This window comes from Oncorhynchus nerka, linkage group LG2 (assembly GCF_034236695.1).
Source record: "Oncorhynchus nerka isolate Pitt River linkage group LG2, Oner_Uvic_2.0, whole genome shotgun sequence".
Lineage (NCBI taxonomy): Eukaryota > Metazoa > Chordata > Actinopteri > Salmoniformes > Salmonidae > Oncorhynchus > Oncorhynchus nerka.
The window spans coordinates 74,555,765-74,574,490 of NC_088397.1; the positions used below are offsets into that span (position 1 = coordinate 74,555,765).

General features: G+C 41.6%; 1 protein-coding gene across 1 annotated transcript in view; it reads left to right on the top strand.

Moving 5' to 3' along the window:
- LOC115142449 (receptor-type tyrosine-protein phosphatase gamma-like) overlaps positions 1-18,726 on the top strand; it is a 241,688-nt gene that overhangs the window by 95,091 nt on the left and 127,871 nt on the right. Inside the window, exon 3 of the mRNA XM_065002572.1 lies at positions 16,923-17,102. Within this exon, the coding sequence (XP_064858644.1) occupies positions 16,923-17,102 (180 nt within the window). The remainder of the gene's footprint in view (positions 1-16,922; positions 17,103-18,726) is intronic.

The window sequence follows — 18,726 nt, forward strand, 5'->3', positions numbered from 1 at the left end:
AATTATTATATTCCTTTCTCTCCTTTCACCTCTCAGTGAGAACTGTGACTGGGTAATGGGCTATTTACATCAATATGGCTCACTGCTGCTGATGCTGTATGGAAATGATAGAGGTCATGTGGAAAATGTGCAAATACAATGTCCCCCTGCATGGAGAGAGTGCGGTACCATAGCTGTATGACCATGCTCATATAGCCTGCTGCTGTATGCCTAAACCCCAGTCTAATAAAGGCAAAGCTAACGATTTACCAATTCAGACTGTTCTGAGTCAGTCATGATCATACTCCGTGTACTTTACATTTTTTGTATGTGTCTGCGTGTCTGTGCTTGCGTGCGTGCGGGCCTATGTACACTGTAGAGCTGGGCGATATGGACCAACCAACATTGTGATAAATTCCCAGCTCTAGTACACGGTACACGTGTGTGTGTGTGCAAGTGCGTATGCCTGTGTGTTTGCCCATCCTTGTATCGGTGTGTAATTGACCATGCTATGATGGTAGATTTGTGGTGTCATGACGCCTTGTGAGGACCTGTCTCACCACAGCCCAGGGGCTTTCCTCATCCAATCGCCATCTCAAGTTGAATTATCCACACCATTTACAGCTCACTCTGGTTCACCGATACCATGACTGCATCCCAAATGGCACCTTGCTCCTTATATAGTGCACTAAATAAGGAATAGTGTGCCATTTGGGATGTGGGTTGTGTCAAACAGGGATCGGAAGGGAAGGAACCAGCTGCAATGGAGCCCATGGTCGTTGCCTACGGTTATAGGACAGGCTCATTGCATGGTACACACAGCATTCTACATGAAATATGCTGTGGGACTGTTCCCTTTGTGTGGTTCAGTGCCACGGTGTCATCAGGTAGAGATAGGGGAAAGGATCGGGATCAGTGGCCCAGGGTGGTAAAGTGGGGTGGGGGGTTAGTAGTAGGACGAAGGGTGTTGTGTCATGGTGTGCTATCTCCATTCTACATGAAATGTGAGTGTACATGGTCCCTTTTTCCATCGATTATCAAATTATCTTAAAGTAACAGTATTCATTTATTAGCTCATTAAAATGACACATTTCAAAATACTGTATGTTACATTACTTGTACTGTAGGCCTAGGTCTTTTGCAAAGTTAAGTGAAGTAGAATTGTTTTAATTTGTGCACATTTGTTTACATCTGTCTCTCCAGGAATCAAGGGATGAACTCTCAATTCATCCAATTACTGTATCAGTCAAGGTAATTGGCCTGGGCTGTCAAGACTGTGAAATAAATGACAGCTGTGTTATGTTTTGCTTGGTGATGGAAGGACCAATGTAAAAACCCAACAGCATTGACTAACATGAGTCAGTCATTGAGTTAAGTCTTCCTACCCATCACTTGGCCAAGGATTAAAATCCTGTGTTAAGGTACAGAGAGACACTTTAAGTATTTAAGACACGGACTGTGTCAGCTGTACTGTAGAAGAGAAAAATGCTATGTTAAGCTGGCCAAGCTACTCTAATGTGACTAAGCACTGAGAAATTGACTTTTTTTAAAGAAACCAGGCATACTTGTAGCAGAAACAGTTGTGAATCTAGTGAAAATACAGTATATTTCTCTAGCACACAGAAGAGAAAGCCTTTGTGGCCTTTACTTTCTATCAGACATACTGTACAGGAAGAAGCTGGTGAAAAGGCCTATTGTTGTGTAGACTGTTAGACTGAACCATTCTAGCTACCATCTGTGCTGTTCAGACTGGGGATGTTGATGCTGAGTAGGCTTGGCTGGTATACCGTATATACTGTATACCGGGGTATAAAAATAAATCAAATAATCATGCGCAAATATTGTACAATCCAGGTGTGCAAAGCTCTTAGAGACGTACCCAGAAAGACACAGCTGTAATCACTACTAACGGTGATAATAACGTATTGACTCAGGGGTGTGAATACTTCTGTATTTAATTTGCAATACATTTGCTAACATTTCTAAAAACATGTTTTCACATTGTCATTATGGGGTATTATGTGTAGATGTGTAAGAAAAATATATAAAATCCATTTAGAATTCAGGCTGTAACAACAAAATGTGGAATAGGTCTAGGCTAGGGGTATGATTTCTTTCTGAAGGCACTGTATGTATCATGATAATATCATATTGTGAGGTCCCTGGCAATTTCCAGCTCCAACAGCATACTGCACTTCATGGAATTATAGAATTGCAGATGCTTAGTTCGCACCACAGCATCATATTATATTATGGATATAGTTCTCTCACTAAATCTCTCTCTAGTTGAACTTGTGTTAAATTAAGCATATCGCTTTGGTCTTCTCGACTGCAATCAGGTTAGTCTGTCTTTCCCATGGTGACTAGTCACTTAGCAGGAGCCACACACAGAGAGAAAGTATGTTAACAACTGCAATTTCTTCTCCATGTCAGAGGACTTTAAAAGTCTTTGCATCTCCATATAGACGGTGAAACAGAATATAGACATTTTAACAAAAGAGCTGTTTCATAGTAATTAACGTCCTTTGAGGTGCCAAGGACCTCGATCTGATTCTGGCCTTGGATCAAGATTTACGTCAACGCTGTACAATGCTGAAGAACAGGGAGGTGGTTCTGGGAATGGCAAAAGGCACATTGATAAGAGAAAATTAGGAACTGGGAAGTGGCTTTTGTGTGAAACTTTCAAAATTATTCAAAGGAAAGAGAAAAGGTGACAGTTTGGGGATAAGTCTGTCAGACAGACAATTAAATGCCAAATACATTTTCTCAAGTCTCTGCCCAGATAGCAGATCTGTCTCTTCTTATGGGTAATGTCACATTCCCTTAACAGTGTGAACTTTTTGATACTTTTAACGTTTAAACAGCCAGGCACTCCCCGATTTTAATGTTTCAACACCAATAGAGAGTGTTGCTTGTTACCTATATTGTCAAACATTGGGGTTGTGGCATAATATTCCGACAAGGGGACGCTTACATCAGCAATAGCCTTTCTACTGACTGTAATTCATCTCTTGCTGTCCAATTACATGATTGGCCATACTTGAGCCTCAGCCTTTGAGTACCAACGCTGATCTGTCTTTATCTTATGTCTAGAGATTAGAATGAACCAAATATATTCAAGAGATTTATAACTTTGTTGTGACAGTTTGAGATCGTTCATAGAGATTATAGTGGTTAAGATTCCTCAACAGCTAGAAATTAGGATTCCTGGTTTTCACCCATACGGCCTGGGTTCAGCTCCCGGTATAGGAACTCACATTTAGTGAGACAGGTAGCTTTGGGCCACTAAACAAAAGGTCACTAGTTTGAATCTCCAAGCCGATAAGTAAAAAAAAAAAAAAAAAAATGTGTCTGTGCCCTTGAGCAAGGCACTTAACCCCTAATTGCTCCTGGGTCGCTGTTGATAATGGCTGACCCTCGCCTTGACCCCACTGTCTGGGGGAGTTGAGATAGGCAAAAAATGTTTCCAAATAGGACAAATATAAGCACCCACCAAATTAGTATTATTATAACAGTCTTGTGAGATTGATTGGTTAACTCAGTGTGACAGGATTACGTGACTTGGCAGATCCAACTGTTTGGAGGGTAAGTGAGGAGCCAAGGAAACCACAGCATTTGCTCTCTGTATCCAGTACAGGATATACAATTCTGATATACAAATTCAGTTTGACTGCGCCCATAAACTAAACAAAATCCCCTTGAGCTCTCGTGATGCCAATCATGTTTGCTGAATGGTCTTGCACACAAACTAGAAGGTCTGTTCACATGCCTTCCAGTTGACTTGACGATTCTTCCAGGACCCAGAATACCATCATGCTAATCCCCTTGCCAATCCTGATCAAATTAAGGGGTTAACTGACTTCACACAGGCCTGCAAGTTCCCTCACAGTCTCTGTGCCAATCCAGATCACATTCTTCCGGTGTGAGGAGTGAACAGATTTCACAGAGACCTGACAGTTTCCTGAAAGTTAGTCATGCCTCCGACAGGATTCTCTTTCTCTCTCAGCACAATAAAGGATGAAGTTGGAGGGTAATGTTAATGTCATATCGGAGGTAATCCCTTGCGGATGAACACACACACACACAGATAATGTTCCTGTCATATCGAAGGCACTCTTCAACAGATGAATTCATCACACCATTAACTTCCCTCACCTCTACATGTGCACTTTTCTTGTTCTTTGAAGCTACCTATTCTCACAGAATATATTTCAAATCATGTAAAATATTTTCTAGGTGGAAGGGAGATATTATGTGCTTTAAAAGCCCTCTTCCATTTATTTTTCATCAAACTATTAACCACTGTGGTTTCCACTCTAGGCTACAGATGAGTTGTTTGAAAATACTGAAATCAAGATGATTTAGTCCTTTGTTCTGATAACATAGTTGGTTGAGTGATGAGGTGCTTTACTTTTCAATTAGGGCTAACTTCTGTAAAGTAGACGGTTACATTACACTGCTGTGAGTTTGAACACATTACTCTATTTTAACATGACTAGGGATTAGAGGTTGACCGTGTTAACTATATAACTGTACTAGAATGTTTAAAAGGCCACTAAAATTTGAAATATCGGTTATCGGTATCGGGGTTTTTTTTGGCAAGAAAAATATTGGATATTGGTATCGGTCAGAAATGTAATATCGGTGCATCACTACTTTATTTTCTTTACTCTGGGAAATATGCTTCCCAGACCACTACTAAGACTGACACTTGAGCAATTTATCCTATTCAACACTTTATGCTATCACATCCAAAGTAGCCCTGAAAAGTAAATAATTAAAATGATCTGAACATGAAATATACATAATAGCTCACCCCTATTCTTTGGTGAAACAAATGAAACAAGGAAAGAGAAGAGAAGAAAGGAGAGCTTTATAGAGCGCATCGTTTACTGTGTTTCAGAGTCCTGTTAGTTTTTAACAGCCTAAAAGCCTAACAGCCTAATAGTGATCTGCTTTCACACAGATAATTGACTTTATTAGGAGATATAAAATGTCATATATACACTGCTCAAAAAAATAAAGGGAACACTTAAACACAATGCAACTCCAAGTCAATCACACTTCTGTGAAATCAAACTGTCCACTTAGGAAGCAACACTGATTGACAATAAATTTCACATGCTGTTGTGCAAATAGGCAATTAGCAAGACACCCCCAATAAAGGAGTGGTTCTGCAGGGGGTGATCACAGACCACTTCTCAGTTCCTATGCTTCCTGCCTGATGTTTTGGTCACGTTTGAATGCTGGCGGTGCTTTCACTCTAGTGGTAGCATGAGACGGAGTCTACAACCCACACAAGTGGCTCAGGTAGTGCAGCTCATCCATGATGGCACATCAATGCGAGCTGTGGCAAGAAGGTTTGCTGTGTCTGTCAGCGTAGTGTCCAGAGCATGGGGGCGCTACCAGGAGACATGCCAGTACATCATGAGACGTGGAGGAGGCCGTAGGAGGGCAACAACCCAGCAGCAGGACCGCTACCTCTGCCTTTGTGCAAGGAGGAGCAGGAGGAGCACTGCCAGAGCCCTGCAAAATGACCTCCAGCAGGCCACAAATGTGCATGTGTCTGCTCAAACGGTCAGAAACAGACTTAATGAGGGTGGTATGAGGGCCCGACGTCCACAGGTGGGGGTTGTGCTTACAGCCCAACACCGTGCAGGACGTTTGGTATTTGCCAGAGAACACCAAGATTGGCAAATTCGCCACTGGCGCCCTGTGCTCTTCACAGATGAAAGCAGGTTCACACTGAGCACATGTGACAGATGTGACAGTCTGGAGACGCCGTGGAGAACGTTCTGCTGCCTGCAACATCCTCCAGCATGACTGGTTTGGCAGAGGGTCAGTCATGGTGTGGGGTGGCATTTCTTTGGGGGGCCGCACAGCCCTCCATGTGCTCGCCAGAGGTAGCCTGACAGCCATTAGGTACCGAGATGAGATCCTCAGACCCCTTGTGAGACCATATGCTGGTGCGGTTGGCCCTGGGTTCCTCCTAATGCAAGACAATGCTAGACCTCATGTGGCTGGAGTGTGTCAGCAGTTCCTGCAAGAGGAAGGCATTGATGCTATGGACTGGTCCGGGCGTTCCCTAGACCTGAATCCAATTGAGCACATCTGGGACATCATGTCTCGCTCCATCCACCAACGCCACGTTGCACCACAGACTGTCCAGGAGTTGGCGGATGCTTTAATCCAGGTCTGGGAGGAGATCCCTCAGGAGACCATCCGCCACCTCATCAGGAGCATGCCCAGGCGTTGTAGGGAGGTCATACAGGCACGTGGAGGCCACACACACTACTGAGCCTAATTTTGACTTGTTTTAAGGACATTACATCAAAGTTGGATCAGCCTGTAGTGTGGTTTTCCACTTTAATTTTGAATGTGACTCCAAATCCAGACCTCCATGGGTTGATACATTTGATTTCCATTGATAATTGTTGCGTGATTTTGTTGTCAGCACATTCAACTATGTAAAGATTTTTTTTTAAATAAAAATATTGAATTCATTCAGATCTAGGATGTGTTATTTTAGTGTTCCCTTTATTTTTTTGAGCAGTGTATATAAATAAATACAGTTGATCACAATACAATTGATCACATTATATATACACTGTGTCACAATTCCAGTGGGTCATATGTTTACATACGCTAAGTTGACTGTGCCTTTTAACAGCTTGGAAAATTCCCGAAAATTAAATCATGGTTTTAGAAGCTTCTGATAGGCTAATTGACATAATTTGAATCAATTGGAGATGTGCCTACAAGGTGAGCCTTGTATTTCAAGGCCTACCTTAAAACTCAGTGCCTCTTTGCTTGACTTCATGGGAATATAATAATAAATCAGCCAAGACCTCAGAAAAACAATTGTAGACCTCCACAAGTCTGGTTCATCCTTGGGAGCAATTTCCAAACACCTGAATATACCACGTTCATCTGTACAAACAATAGTACGCAAGTATAAACACCATGGGACCACGCAGCCGTCATACCGCTCAGGAAGGTACTTTGGTGCGAAAAGTGCAAATCAATCCCAGAACAACAACATCCTCCTCCCTCATGTGGTACCCTTCCTGCAGGCTCATCCTGACATGACCCTCCAGCATGACAATGCCACCAACCCTACTGCTCGATCTGTGCTTGATTTCCTGCAAGACAGGAATGTCAGTGTTCTGCCGTGTTCGTGCCAATCTCATTGACCACGTCTGGGACCTTTTGGATCGGAGGGTGAGGGCTAGGGCCAATCTCCCTCAGAAATGTTTGGGAACTTGCAGATGCCTTGGTGGAAGATTGGGGTAGCATCTCACAGCGAGAACTGGCAAATCCGGTGCAGTCCATGAGGAGGAGATGCACTGCAGTACTTAATGCAGCTGGTGGCGACACCAGATACTGACTGTTACTCTTACATTTTTTGACCCCCCTTTGTTCAGGGACAATTTATTCCGTTTCTGTTAGTCCACATGTCTGTGGAACTTGTTCAGTTTATGTCTCAGTTGTTGAATCTTGTTGTGTTTATACAAATATTTACACATTAAGTTTGATGAAAATAGACGCAGTTGATAGTGAGAGGACGTTTCTATTTTTGCTGCGTTTAGTGAACAAGAAAAGTGTTAAACAAATCAAAATATATTATATATTTTAGATTCCTCAAAGTAGCCAACCTTTGCCTTGATGACAGCTTTGCACGCTCTTGGCATTCTCTCAACCAGCTTCACCTGGAATTATTTTCCAACAGTCTTGAAGGAGTTCCCACATATGCTGAGCACTTTTGGGCTGCTTTTCCTTCACTCTGCGGTCCAACTCATCCCTAACCATCCTAATTGGGTTGAGATCGGATGATTGTGGAGGCTAGGTCATCTGATGCAGCATTCCATTGATCTCCTTCTTGGTCAAATAGCCCTTACACACAGCCTGGAGGTGTGTTGGGTCATTGTCCTGTTGAAAAACAAATGATAGTCCCATTAAGCGAAAACCAGATGGGATGGCATATTCTAGCAGTATTCTGTGTTAGCCATACTGGTTAAGTGTGCCTTGAATTGTAAATAAATCACAGACATTGTCACCAGCAAAGCACTCCCACACCATCACACCTCCTCCTCCATGCTTCACGGTGGGAACCACACATACGGAGATCATCAGTTCACCTACTCTACGTCTCACAAATGCACAGCGGTTGGAAGCAAAAATCTCAAATTTGGACTCATCAGACCAAAGGACAGATTTCCAGTCTAATGTCCATTGCTCGTGTTTCTTGTCCCAAACAAGTCTCTTGTTCTTATTGGTTACCTTTATTAGTGTCTTCTTTGCAGCAATTTGACCATGAAGGCCTGATTCACACAGTCTCCTCTGAACTGTTGATGTGGAGATGTGTCTGTTACTTGAAATCTGTGAAGCATTTATTTTGGCTGCAATTTCTGAGGTGCATTTAACTCTAACAAACGTATGCTCTGCAGCAGAGGTAACTCTGGGTCTTCTTTTCCTTTGGTAGTCCTCATGAGAGCCAGTTTCATTGTAGCGCTTGATGGTTTTTGCGACTGCGTGTGATGAAACTTTCAACGTTCTTGACATTTTTAAAGTAATGATGGACTGTCATTTTTCTTTGCTTTTTTGAGCTCTTCTTGCCATAGTATGGACTTGGTCTTCTACCAAATAGAGCTATCTTCTATCTATCTATCTATAATCTAGCTATCTTCTGTATACCACCCCCCTACCTTGTCACAACACAACTGATTCACTCAAATGCATGAATACGGAAGAAAATTCCACAAATAGCTTTTAACAAGGCACACCTGTTAATTGAAATGCATTCCAAGGGACTTGGAAGATGGTTGAGAGACTGCCAATAGTTGTCATCAAGGCAAAGGGTGGCTACTTTGAAGAATCTCAAATATGAAATATTTTTATATGTTTGACACAGTTTTGGTTACTACATGATTCCATATGTGTTATTTCATAGTTTTGAGGTCTTCACTATTTTTCCACAATGTAGAAAATATATCTACATCCTCTTGCTCAGTTGTTCACCGAGGCCTCCCACTCCTCTTTATATTCTGGTTAGAGCCAGTTTGCGCTGTTCTGTGAAGGGAGTAGTACACGGCGTTGTACACGTCTTCACTGTATTTCTGATCGATTTGATGTTATTTTAATGGACAATTTATTTATTTTTCTTTCAAAAACAAGGACATTTCAAGTGACCCCAGACTTTTGAACGGTTGCGTATATATTTCTTTACACATCGATACTTTGAGTCAAGTACCGATATAATATAGTTCAAAAATAATGTCACGAAATGTAACTGTATCAATCCCCCCCACTAATCTTTATTGCTGACGTCACTGGACTGTCTTTGTAAACCAACCTACAATAAATGCATTCAAGGCAAGTCAACCATCCGGCTCGACGGACCATATAGTGAATGGTGGCCTGAAGGCTAGTTAAGGGTAGCACCTCACTGCTACCCTGAACTAGCATACAGTGCATCTTTCGCTATGTGGTCCTTGAGCCAGATGGTTGAGTTGACTTGACTGGGTTTATTGCAGCTTGGTTAGATGTTGCACATCCAAGTTCTCATTTCTGTAGTCTTTCTGCCCGAAGGGTGACTGTTCCCTCCATCCATTCACTGGCAGCAGAGGCAGAGCCAGCCACTAGGATTACAGTCAGCCTGATTGATGACATTGAGAATAATTAACCGACTTCACAACCCTTTGTTATCTGATCCTAGCTCTGCTCCTCCCTTTCTCTGTTACTTTTAAAGACCCCAATTATCTCAGTGCTGGTAAATGGCCTGGAATCTATTTCTGATGGAAAATGAACGCCAGATTAGACCCTGTTGCATGTTGCGCTTGGACAAAACTGACACGTGTGCAATTAGTATTTGAGTTGTTCCAGTGTTGGGTTTATTACACTCATTCATTTATTTGTATTGACACTAACCCGCAATTGCTGTTTCTCTCCTACTGGAGACATGGGCTGTGGGGGAAACATGGTACAAGCCTCCTAGGACCTCTAAAATAGATCTGGAATAGAGACAGAGTTCTAACATGGAATTGGAATAGTAACATTTCTAACATGGAAGTGGAATAGAAAGTTGGAACATGGAACTGGAGTAGATCAAGTTATTGGAGGCTTGTCAATAAGGTGTGGGAGTGGCATGAAAACACTTGTTATTTGAGTTAAGCTCTGTAGAACATTGTGCATGAATGTACTTCGTCTCTTACAATTTTGTCTTTTTAAGAAAAGATACAATGGCTATTTCAGCTATTTGAGAAACATTGAGCAAATATAAATGTGTTACTGTGAGTAATATTTGAGGCACTGTAACTCTTCCCAGTTATATCAAAGACTAGTATTTGCAAACAGGCAAATGCAGGTTAATTAACTTCTTATGGCTGCAGGGGCAGTATTGAGTATCTTAGATTAAAGGTGCTCAGAGTAAACGGCCTCCTCCTCAGTCCCAGTTGCTAATATATGCATATTATTATTAGTATTGGATAGAATGGATAGAACACTCTGAAGTTTGTAAAAACTGTTTGAATGATGTCTGTGAGTATAACATAACTCATATGGCAGGCCAAAACCTGAGAAGAAATCCAAACAGGAAGTGGGAAATCTGAGGTTGGTCGATTTTCTACCCAGCCCCTATTGAGTACACAGTGGGATATTGGTTATATTGCACTTCATAAGGCTTCCACTAGATGTCAACCGTATTTAGAAACTTGAATGAGGCTTCTACTGTATTGTGGGGCCGGATGAGAGCTCTTTGAGTCAGTGGTCTGGCAGAGAGCCAGGTCATGGTCAGATCATGCACATTTCACATGATAGCGACCTGCGTTCCATGGTCTTTCTACAGACAATATAATTCTCCGGTTGGAACGTTATTGAAGATTCATGATAACAACATCCTAAAGATTGATTCCATAGTTAGTTTGACAAGTTTCTTCGACCTGTAATATAACTTTTTTAAGTTTTCTTCCGACGTTCGGCTGGACCTGCACAAGCGTTTGGATTTGTGTACTAAACACGCTAACAAAAGTAGCTACTTGGACATAAATAATGGACATTATCGAACAAAACAAACATTTATTGTGGAACTAGGATTCCTGGGAGTGCATTCTGATGAAGATCATCAAAGATAAGGGAATATTTATAATGTTATTTCTGATTTCTGTTGACTCCAACATGGCGGAAAAAAAAAAATTCTTCTGAGTGCCGTCTCAGATTATTGCATGGTTTGCTTTTTCCGTAAAGTTTTTTTGAAATCTGACACAGCGGTTGCATTAAGGAGAGGTATATCTATATTTTCATGTCTAACAATTGTATTTATCAACATTTATAATGAGTATTTCTGTAAAATTATGTGGCTCTCTGCAATATCACCAGATGTTTTTGGAACTAGTGAACGTAACGCGCCAATGTATACTGATATTTTTTTAAATAAATATGAACTTTATCAAACAAAACATACATGTATTGTGTAACATGAAGTCATATGAGTGTCATCTGATGAAGATCATCAAAGGTTAGTGATTAATTTTATCTCTTTGTGCTTTTTGTGACTCCTCTCTTTGGCTGGAAAAATGGCTGAATATTTCTGTGAGTTGGTGGTGACCTAACATAATCGTTTGTGGTGCTTTCGCTGTAAAGCCTATTTGAAATCGGACACTGTGGTGGGATTAACAACAAGATTACATTTAAAACGGTATAAGATACATGTTTGTTTGAGGAATTTTAATTATGAGATTTCTGTTGTTTTGAATTTGGAGCCCTGCACTTTCACTGGCTGTTGTCATATTGATCCCGTTAACAGCCCTACGAAGTTTTAAACAGTGAGTCACCGTCAACTGTAACACTCACACAGGGAGATCTGTATTTACAGCCTTGAGGCTCTTCTCCTCTTTATGAGCCAATAAAACGGGGAATAATGCAACAGCTTTCAACAAACAGTGGTTTCATCCTGACAGTGCTAGCTACCAGCCTTTTCTTTTCAGCCAACAGCATTGTACTGTATTACAGGGTCTTCACGTTCAGAGTAGCCTCATTGCCTCTCTTTAACCAACGTACTGGAGAAATCCTTTGTTTCACCAGATTTAGTATTTTCCTTTTCAGCTAAATGTGTTCTATTATCTTACTACAGTGTTAAGTAGGAATAGGTAAATGTGTTCTATTATCTTACTACAGTGTTAAGTAGGAATAGGTAAATGTGTTCTATTATCTTACTACAGTGTTAAGTAGGAATAGGTAAATGTGTTCTATTATCTTACTACAGTGTTAAGTAGGAATAGGTAAATGTGTTCTATTATCTTACTACAGTGTTAAGTAGGAATAGGTAAATGTGTTCTATTATCTTACTACAGTGTTAAGTAGGAATAGGTAAATGTGTTCTATTATCTTACTACAGTGTTAAGTAGGAATAGGTAAATGTGTTCTATTATCTTACTACAGTGTTAAGTAGGAATAGGTAAATGTGTTCTATTATCTTACTACAGTGTTAAGTAGGAATAGGTAAATTTGTTCTATTATCTTACTACAGTGTTAAGTAGGAATAGGTAAATGTGTTCTATTATCTTACTACAGTGTTAAGTAGGAATAGGTAAATGTGTTCTATTATCTTACTACAGTGTTAAGTAGGAATAGGTAAATGTGTTCTATTATCTTACTACAGTGTTAAGTAGGAATAGGTAAATGTGTTCTATTATCTTACTACAGTGTTAAGTAGGAATAGGTAAATGTGTTCTATTATCTTACTACAGTGTTAAGTAGGAATAGGTAAATGTGTTCTATTATCTTACTACAGTGTTAAGTAGGAATAGGTAAATGTGTTCTATTATCTTACTACAGTGTTAAGTAGGAATAGGTAAATGTGTTCTATTATCTTACTACAGTGTTAAGTAGGAATAGGTAAATGTGTTCTATTATCTTACTACAGTGTTAAGTAGGAATAGGTAAATGTGTTCTATTATCTTACTACAGTGTTAAGTAGGAATATGTAAATGTGTTCTATTATCTTACTACAGTGTTAAGTAGGAATAGGTAAATGTGTTCTATTATCTTACTACAGTGTTAAGTAGGAATAGGTAAATGGGCAGAGTATGACAATGTCTATGGCTAGTGAGGCGTGGAAAGCCCCTCCTGAAAAGACAGCATATTTCTTTATTCCTCTACCAGGGCATGTACTCTATCAGCCGTTGTTTTTGACCATCGCTGCTTCATATGCGTGAATGAAATCCTAGCCTGGATTTCCCTGCTTCTCCTCGATCACAAGACGCTATGCAAGACTAACTACAATGCCAACTGTGTCGTAACGTTCTATACCATGTCTGTCATCCAGCCCAACTGAAGATATCACCTGTCTTTGTTCACATTGTTCACTGGTCCAGTAAATTGTCTCTCTGGTGTGGTGGTCAAACCTTTCCATCCCACCAATCCCCAGTGTTACTTACATATACCCACCTGTGTGTGTGTGTGTGTGTGTGTGTGTGTGTGTGTGTGTGTGTGTGTGTGTGTGCGTGTGTGTGTGCGCTCGTCTGTCTGTTCAGTCATCCCATTCCAATCGGCTTCCCCTCCTGGGTGTGTGTGTCACTGACCTGAGGTTTATCCTACGAAGCAGGTTTGAGGAGTTATCAAGTTCACTTTGGTCAAGTCTGAGATCAACTCGGGATGACCGGTCATATGTAAGTGGCTCAACTTTTAGCCAAGTACATTTTCATTGGCAACAAATCATTCAGAACTAACCTGCTCCGGGATAGGCTAACTCCACCTACCCTGGATGAAATTATTGAGCCACGAGTTGAGGACCAATGAAAAGAGGTTTCCTTCCTCTTGCAAACATTGTGTCATCATTCCCTTCAGGGACGTATTCAAATATTTTTTTCAACCACTTGTTTTTGGTGTAATATATATCACATTACACATTTGGTAATGACAGAATGCATTTTAATCTTCACGCACAGTAACACTTTTGTATGACTTAATACAGTTATTTTATCGATAGGAGTGGGGGGAAAAGGTGTTTGTGGTTGTGCACTGATAAGAACACCAAAGTCGGCATTAACGATACGTGGTAACATAAAGACGGCACTTCTGAAAGCTTATTTCACACCGTAGCCTGCTGAATTTGCAAGATAACTTTTCTTTCATTTTGATTCCGGAACAAATTAAAATGTGTCACTGACTCGCCCATGGATTGATGTTTCAGCATTGTCTCAATAAAGAGTTTGGTGTTCGACTAGCCACGTGCGACATGCACACGCAGTTACAAGCCTGCTCGAGTTATCGGCAGGCGTACAAGCAATATCCACCATCGTAGTATGTATGAAGCCTGAGCTGGAATGTGAAGCTAACCGATTCAGGTTAGCTTTAGAAAAACCTGAGTAGATCTAGCTTGCTTCGAGCCTCAGTCATACTGATTCACAGTGTTTTGGCTCTATGTCACTGACCTGGGCCCAGCTGATCTGGGGTGACATGGGGATGGCAGCAGGGGCTCCCTGTTAGCAGCGGAAATTGAGTCAAACTCCTGTGGATTGGAAAGGCCAGAGGGCCTCATAAGTAAACAGTGGGACGGGGAGAAGCTCATGGATGGTTATTACAATGGTTATATATTCAACTAAAAGCCTAAATTCCCATTGTGTACTTTGTCGGCACAGAAAACATTTTCTGCCACGTAGTCAAAGATTGTAAGGAATACATATAATGACCCATTGTTTAATCAAGTCAATTGCCATTCTGTGACGAAATAGCTTCCAGGGGGAAAAATAAATAGATGCAATTACAGTATGCATGGTGAATACATAGTCAATATAATATTATCTGTTAAAGACATTCCCTCAACATTAGTCTTACATTTCTGTAAATATAAATTGGAAAATGATTGATGTAACTATTAGGTACAGTATGATAGAGGTTGGATACATACATGTGGTGTAACTCTTCATGATGAGTGTGTGGGGGTGTTGTTGACTGTGAGGAGGGGCATCAGGATTTGAGACTACAATCAGAACTGTTTTCATAAAGCTGCAGGTTGTTTACCAAATAAGTTGCCGACAAATAATACAGACGTGGAAAGCTCCGAGCTAGCTTTTGATCAGGGATCGCTTTCCAGAAAAGTGAACTCGAGGCTACAGCTGGAAAAAATCAAAAAGCGTTTCAAGTTTAAGTGTGTGTAATTACGTTTCTGTGGAGCGTATTATTTGACTGTTATTTTGTCATTTATTTCTATCTGTGGTGTAGTTATTATGTGCATTCCTGAAAACATGGCTTTTTACATGTAATTAGGTGGTTTGTTATTTTGAAGGAAACAGATGTGTCCATAAAGGATTAGATTTGTGTTTCCACCTGGTAGAGTGAGAGAGAGGAATATGTCAAACCAAGATGAGACAGCCAGGGTTTTATTTACAGAAGTAGAAAATACATGACATTTCCTCAGAGCCTGCTCTCTCTCCCTACTGTAGCCTTTACACAGAGTGTACAAAACATTAGGAACACATTCTTAATGTTGAGTTGCACCCCCTTTTGCCCTCAGAACAGCCTCAATTCGTTGAGGCATTTACTCTACAAGGTGTCGAAAGCGTTCCACAGGGATGCTGGCCCATGTTGACTCCACTGCTTCCACAGTTGTGTAAAGTTGGCTTGATGTCCTTTGGGTGGTGGACCATTCTTGATACACACGGGAAACTGTTGAGCGTGAAAAACACAGAAGCGTTGCAGTTCTTGACATGCTCAAACCGGTACTACCATAACCCGTTCAAAGGCACTTAAATATTTTGTCTTGCCCATTCACCCTCTGAATGATACACACACAATCCATGTCTCAATTGTCTCAAGGCTTAAACATCATTATTTAACCTGTCTCCACCCCTTCATCTCCACTGATTGAAGTGAATTTAACAGGTGACATCAATAAGGGATCATCGCTTTCACCTGAATTCACCTGGTCAGCTTATGTCATGAAAGAGCAGGTGTTTCTAATGTTTTGTGCAATCAGTGTATAAACAGTATCCTGTTGAGTGGCAAAGCAGCTATCATCTGTTATTGCTGTGGCTGAAGTGCGGGGGGATGCTATTTAACTGTATGAGAACTACTTATTTTCTCTTGTTGTTTTGAGACACAAACAGTGTTCTTCACTCGGTGTGTGTGTGTGTGTGTGTGTGTGTGTGTGTGTGTGTGTGTGCGTGCGTGCGTGCGTGTTCGCGTGCGGGTGCTTTTCTTTAGTGGTGTGAGATATTAGAGTGGCGCTGGTACAGACAGACACAAGCGATGAATGATGACTTCACTCCAGCTTACTGATGCCGCTATTAGTAAGAAGCACAGCCCAGATCCATAGCGGCCGCTCTTCCATGGAATCCAGACCTGGCCAATCAATGCACGCTTCCAGGCAGTATGTGGAACGGGGAGAAGACGATTCATCCTAATTTAACTTGATGGACAAATCTGTAGCACTCAGGGGTCTAGTTTACTGCTTCAGCATGAGAAACTGGTGACAAATTCATCTGGATAAAAAAGCATGACTGCAGTGGATTGCTCCTCAGGTGTGTGTGTGGGGGGTATTTTAGTATTTCTGTAATATTTTACCTACATGCTGCTATTTCTCTGTTTTGCCTTCTTGCCAGGTTGCCCTCGCAAAATAGGTTTTTAACCCCAATGGGTCTTACCTGGTTAAATAAAGGTAAATAAAAACATTGAAATGTGTAGCAGTGAACAGATCAAGAACAGCCACATCTTTGGGGGATTATTCTGTGGGTGTGAGAGAGGATTAGAAGAGCAGACAGTGAATCAGGAAGTAGATTTTTCTACTGTCTCTTTCACTGCAAAGAGCAAGGTGGGAGGTGGGGTTTCACTCTCTGTCTCTATTTAGGAACTGTAGGACTCTGAGACGTTTTTTGAAGACGTTTTTTTTGTCCCAGATCTTAGTGCTGTGGATGGTGTAACTGACTCTCTCTCCCCTCTTCCTGCAGGGACCCACGGGACTGGGGGCTGGGCCTCCTCCTACCCTGAGTGTGTGGAGAGGAACCAATCACCAGTGGATATTTCAGATGAGGATGCCCAGGTCTCTCAGGAGTACCAGGAGCTGACCCTCAATGGGTTCAACGCTGAGTCGTCCAACAAGACCTCCATGAAGAACACAGGGAAGACAGGTTAGCGTGCCCTCATTCATTCAGAACTCTTTGAATTCAACAGATTTTCACTTCCTTAGCAGGGTGAGACAGGGATTGGTGCTATCCTCAATGCTCAGGTTAGATAACAGGTTATAGATTCCTTCACTTCAACAGAACTGGTCTAATGCACTGCATCACAGTGCTAGCTGTGCCACTTGAGATCCTGGTTTGAGTCCAGACTCAGTCACAGCCAGCCGCGACATGGGGCGACGCACAATTGGCCCAGCTTTGTCCAGGTTAGGGGAGGGTTTGGTCGGCCGGGATGTACTTGTCCCATCGCGCTCTAGCAACTCCTGTGGCGGTCCGGGCTCATGCACGCTGACACGGTCGCCAGGTGTACAGTGTTTCCTCTGACACATTGGTGCGGCTGGCTTCCGAGTTAAGCGGGCATTGTGTCAAGAAGCAGTGCGGCTTGGCAGGGTCGTGTTTCGGAGGATGTGCGGCTTTCAAACCTTCGCCTCCTGAGTCCGTACAGGAGTTACAGCGATGGGACAAAACTGTAACTACTAATTGGATACCACGAAGAGAAAAAAAATAACTATTGGAGTAGAACAGGCTTAGGTTTCTAATTCTTTAGCGGAGCTGGTCGAGACGATACATAAATACACACTATTCGATTATGAGTGTTAAACTTCCTGCCAACATTATAATTACAGTAAACACAAAGGGTCTAGATCTTAATAGTTGATTCTGAATGATTTTACAACTTTCTCTGCATGGTGCCTTGACCCGCTTTGGCTTTGAGCTGTGTTTTGACTGGCCAGTGTCCAGAAGTCTTCAGCTAAAAAAAAACAAATTTCTATATCAATTTCTGGGTAACAATGAAATACCATACTCTGCTCGTTTTCAGTTAGTGGTCAAGAATAAACAAAAATTGCTTCTTAGCAAAGAGCTATTTCTCAAGCAATCATTTTGCTAGGACTGTCTGGGAGTGGGGAGGGGAAAAAGGAAAACTAGCTCTTATTGGCAGAGAGGTTTTTAATGCTTTCTTATTGGTCTATTAACAAATTTACTGAAATTCCAGCCAGTCTTTTCAAACAGCTCTTACACTCACAGAACATTATCATAATTTTCACATCATAGTGTGGGAAAATATATAAAACCAAGGAAATCATGTTTTTGACTGCACTGGGCCTTTAAGCAAATGCACGTGGAAAGGTGGTCCCGGAGACATTTGCATTGATCAAGGATTTACTTCCCTTCTTTCACAGCCTGTGCTTCAAGATATTTTTGGCTTAGCATCTAATTCCCGCTCTGCTCGACTGCTGGAGCGCTCAAACACAGTCCCAGGGCCGGCCCGCCTGCCTCTCCTTTAGTGTTGCACGGTATACCGAACCCCCCCCCCCCCCCCCCCTCCCAAAATGACTAATAATAAAAGTTTGTCACTAGAATTTTTGTTACGTTCGGTACTTATGTCAAATGTGTCTCACGTGATTGAGAGGATCAAGTCTGTGTATCAGTGCAGGCCCTTCATAGTGTGAAGAGCACAGTTCCTGCTCCACTTACTCATTCATTGCAAGAGCTGTCTGGGCTGCATTGCTAGCTCCCCAAATCAAATTATATCGAATGTTTGTCAAATGTACCGAATAGAACTGGTATAGAC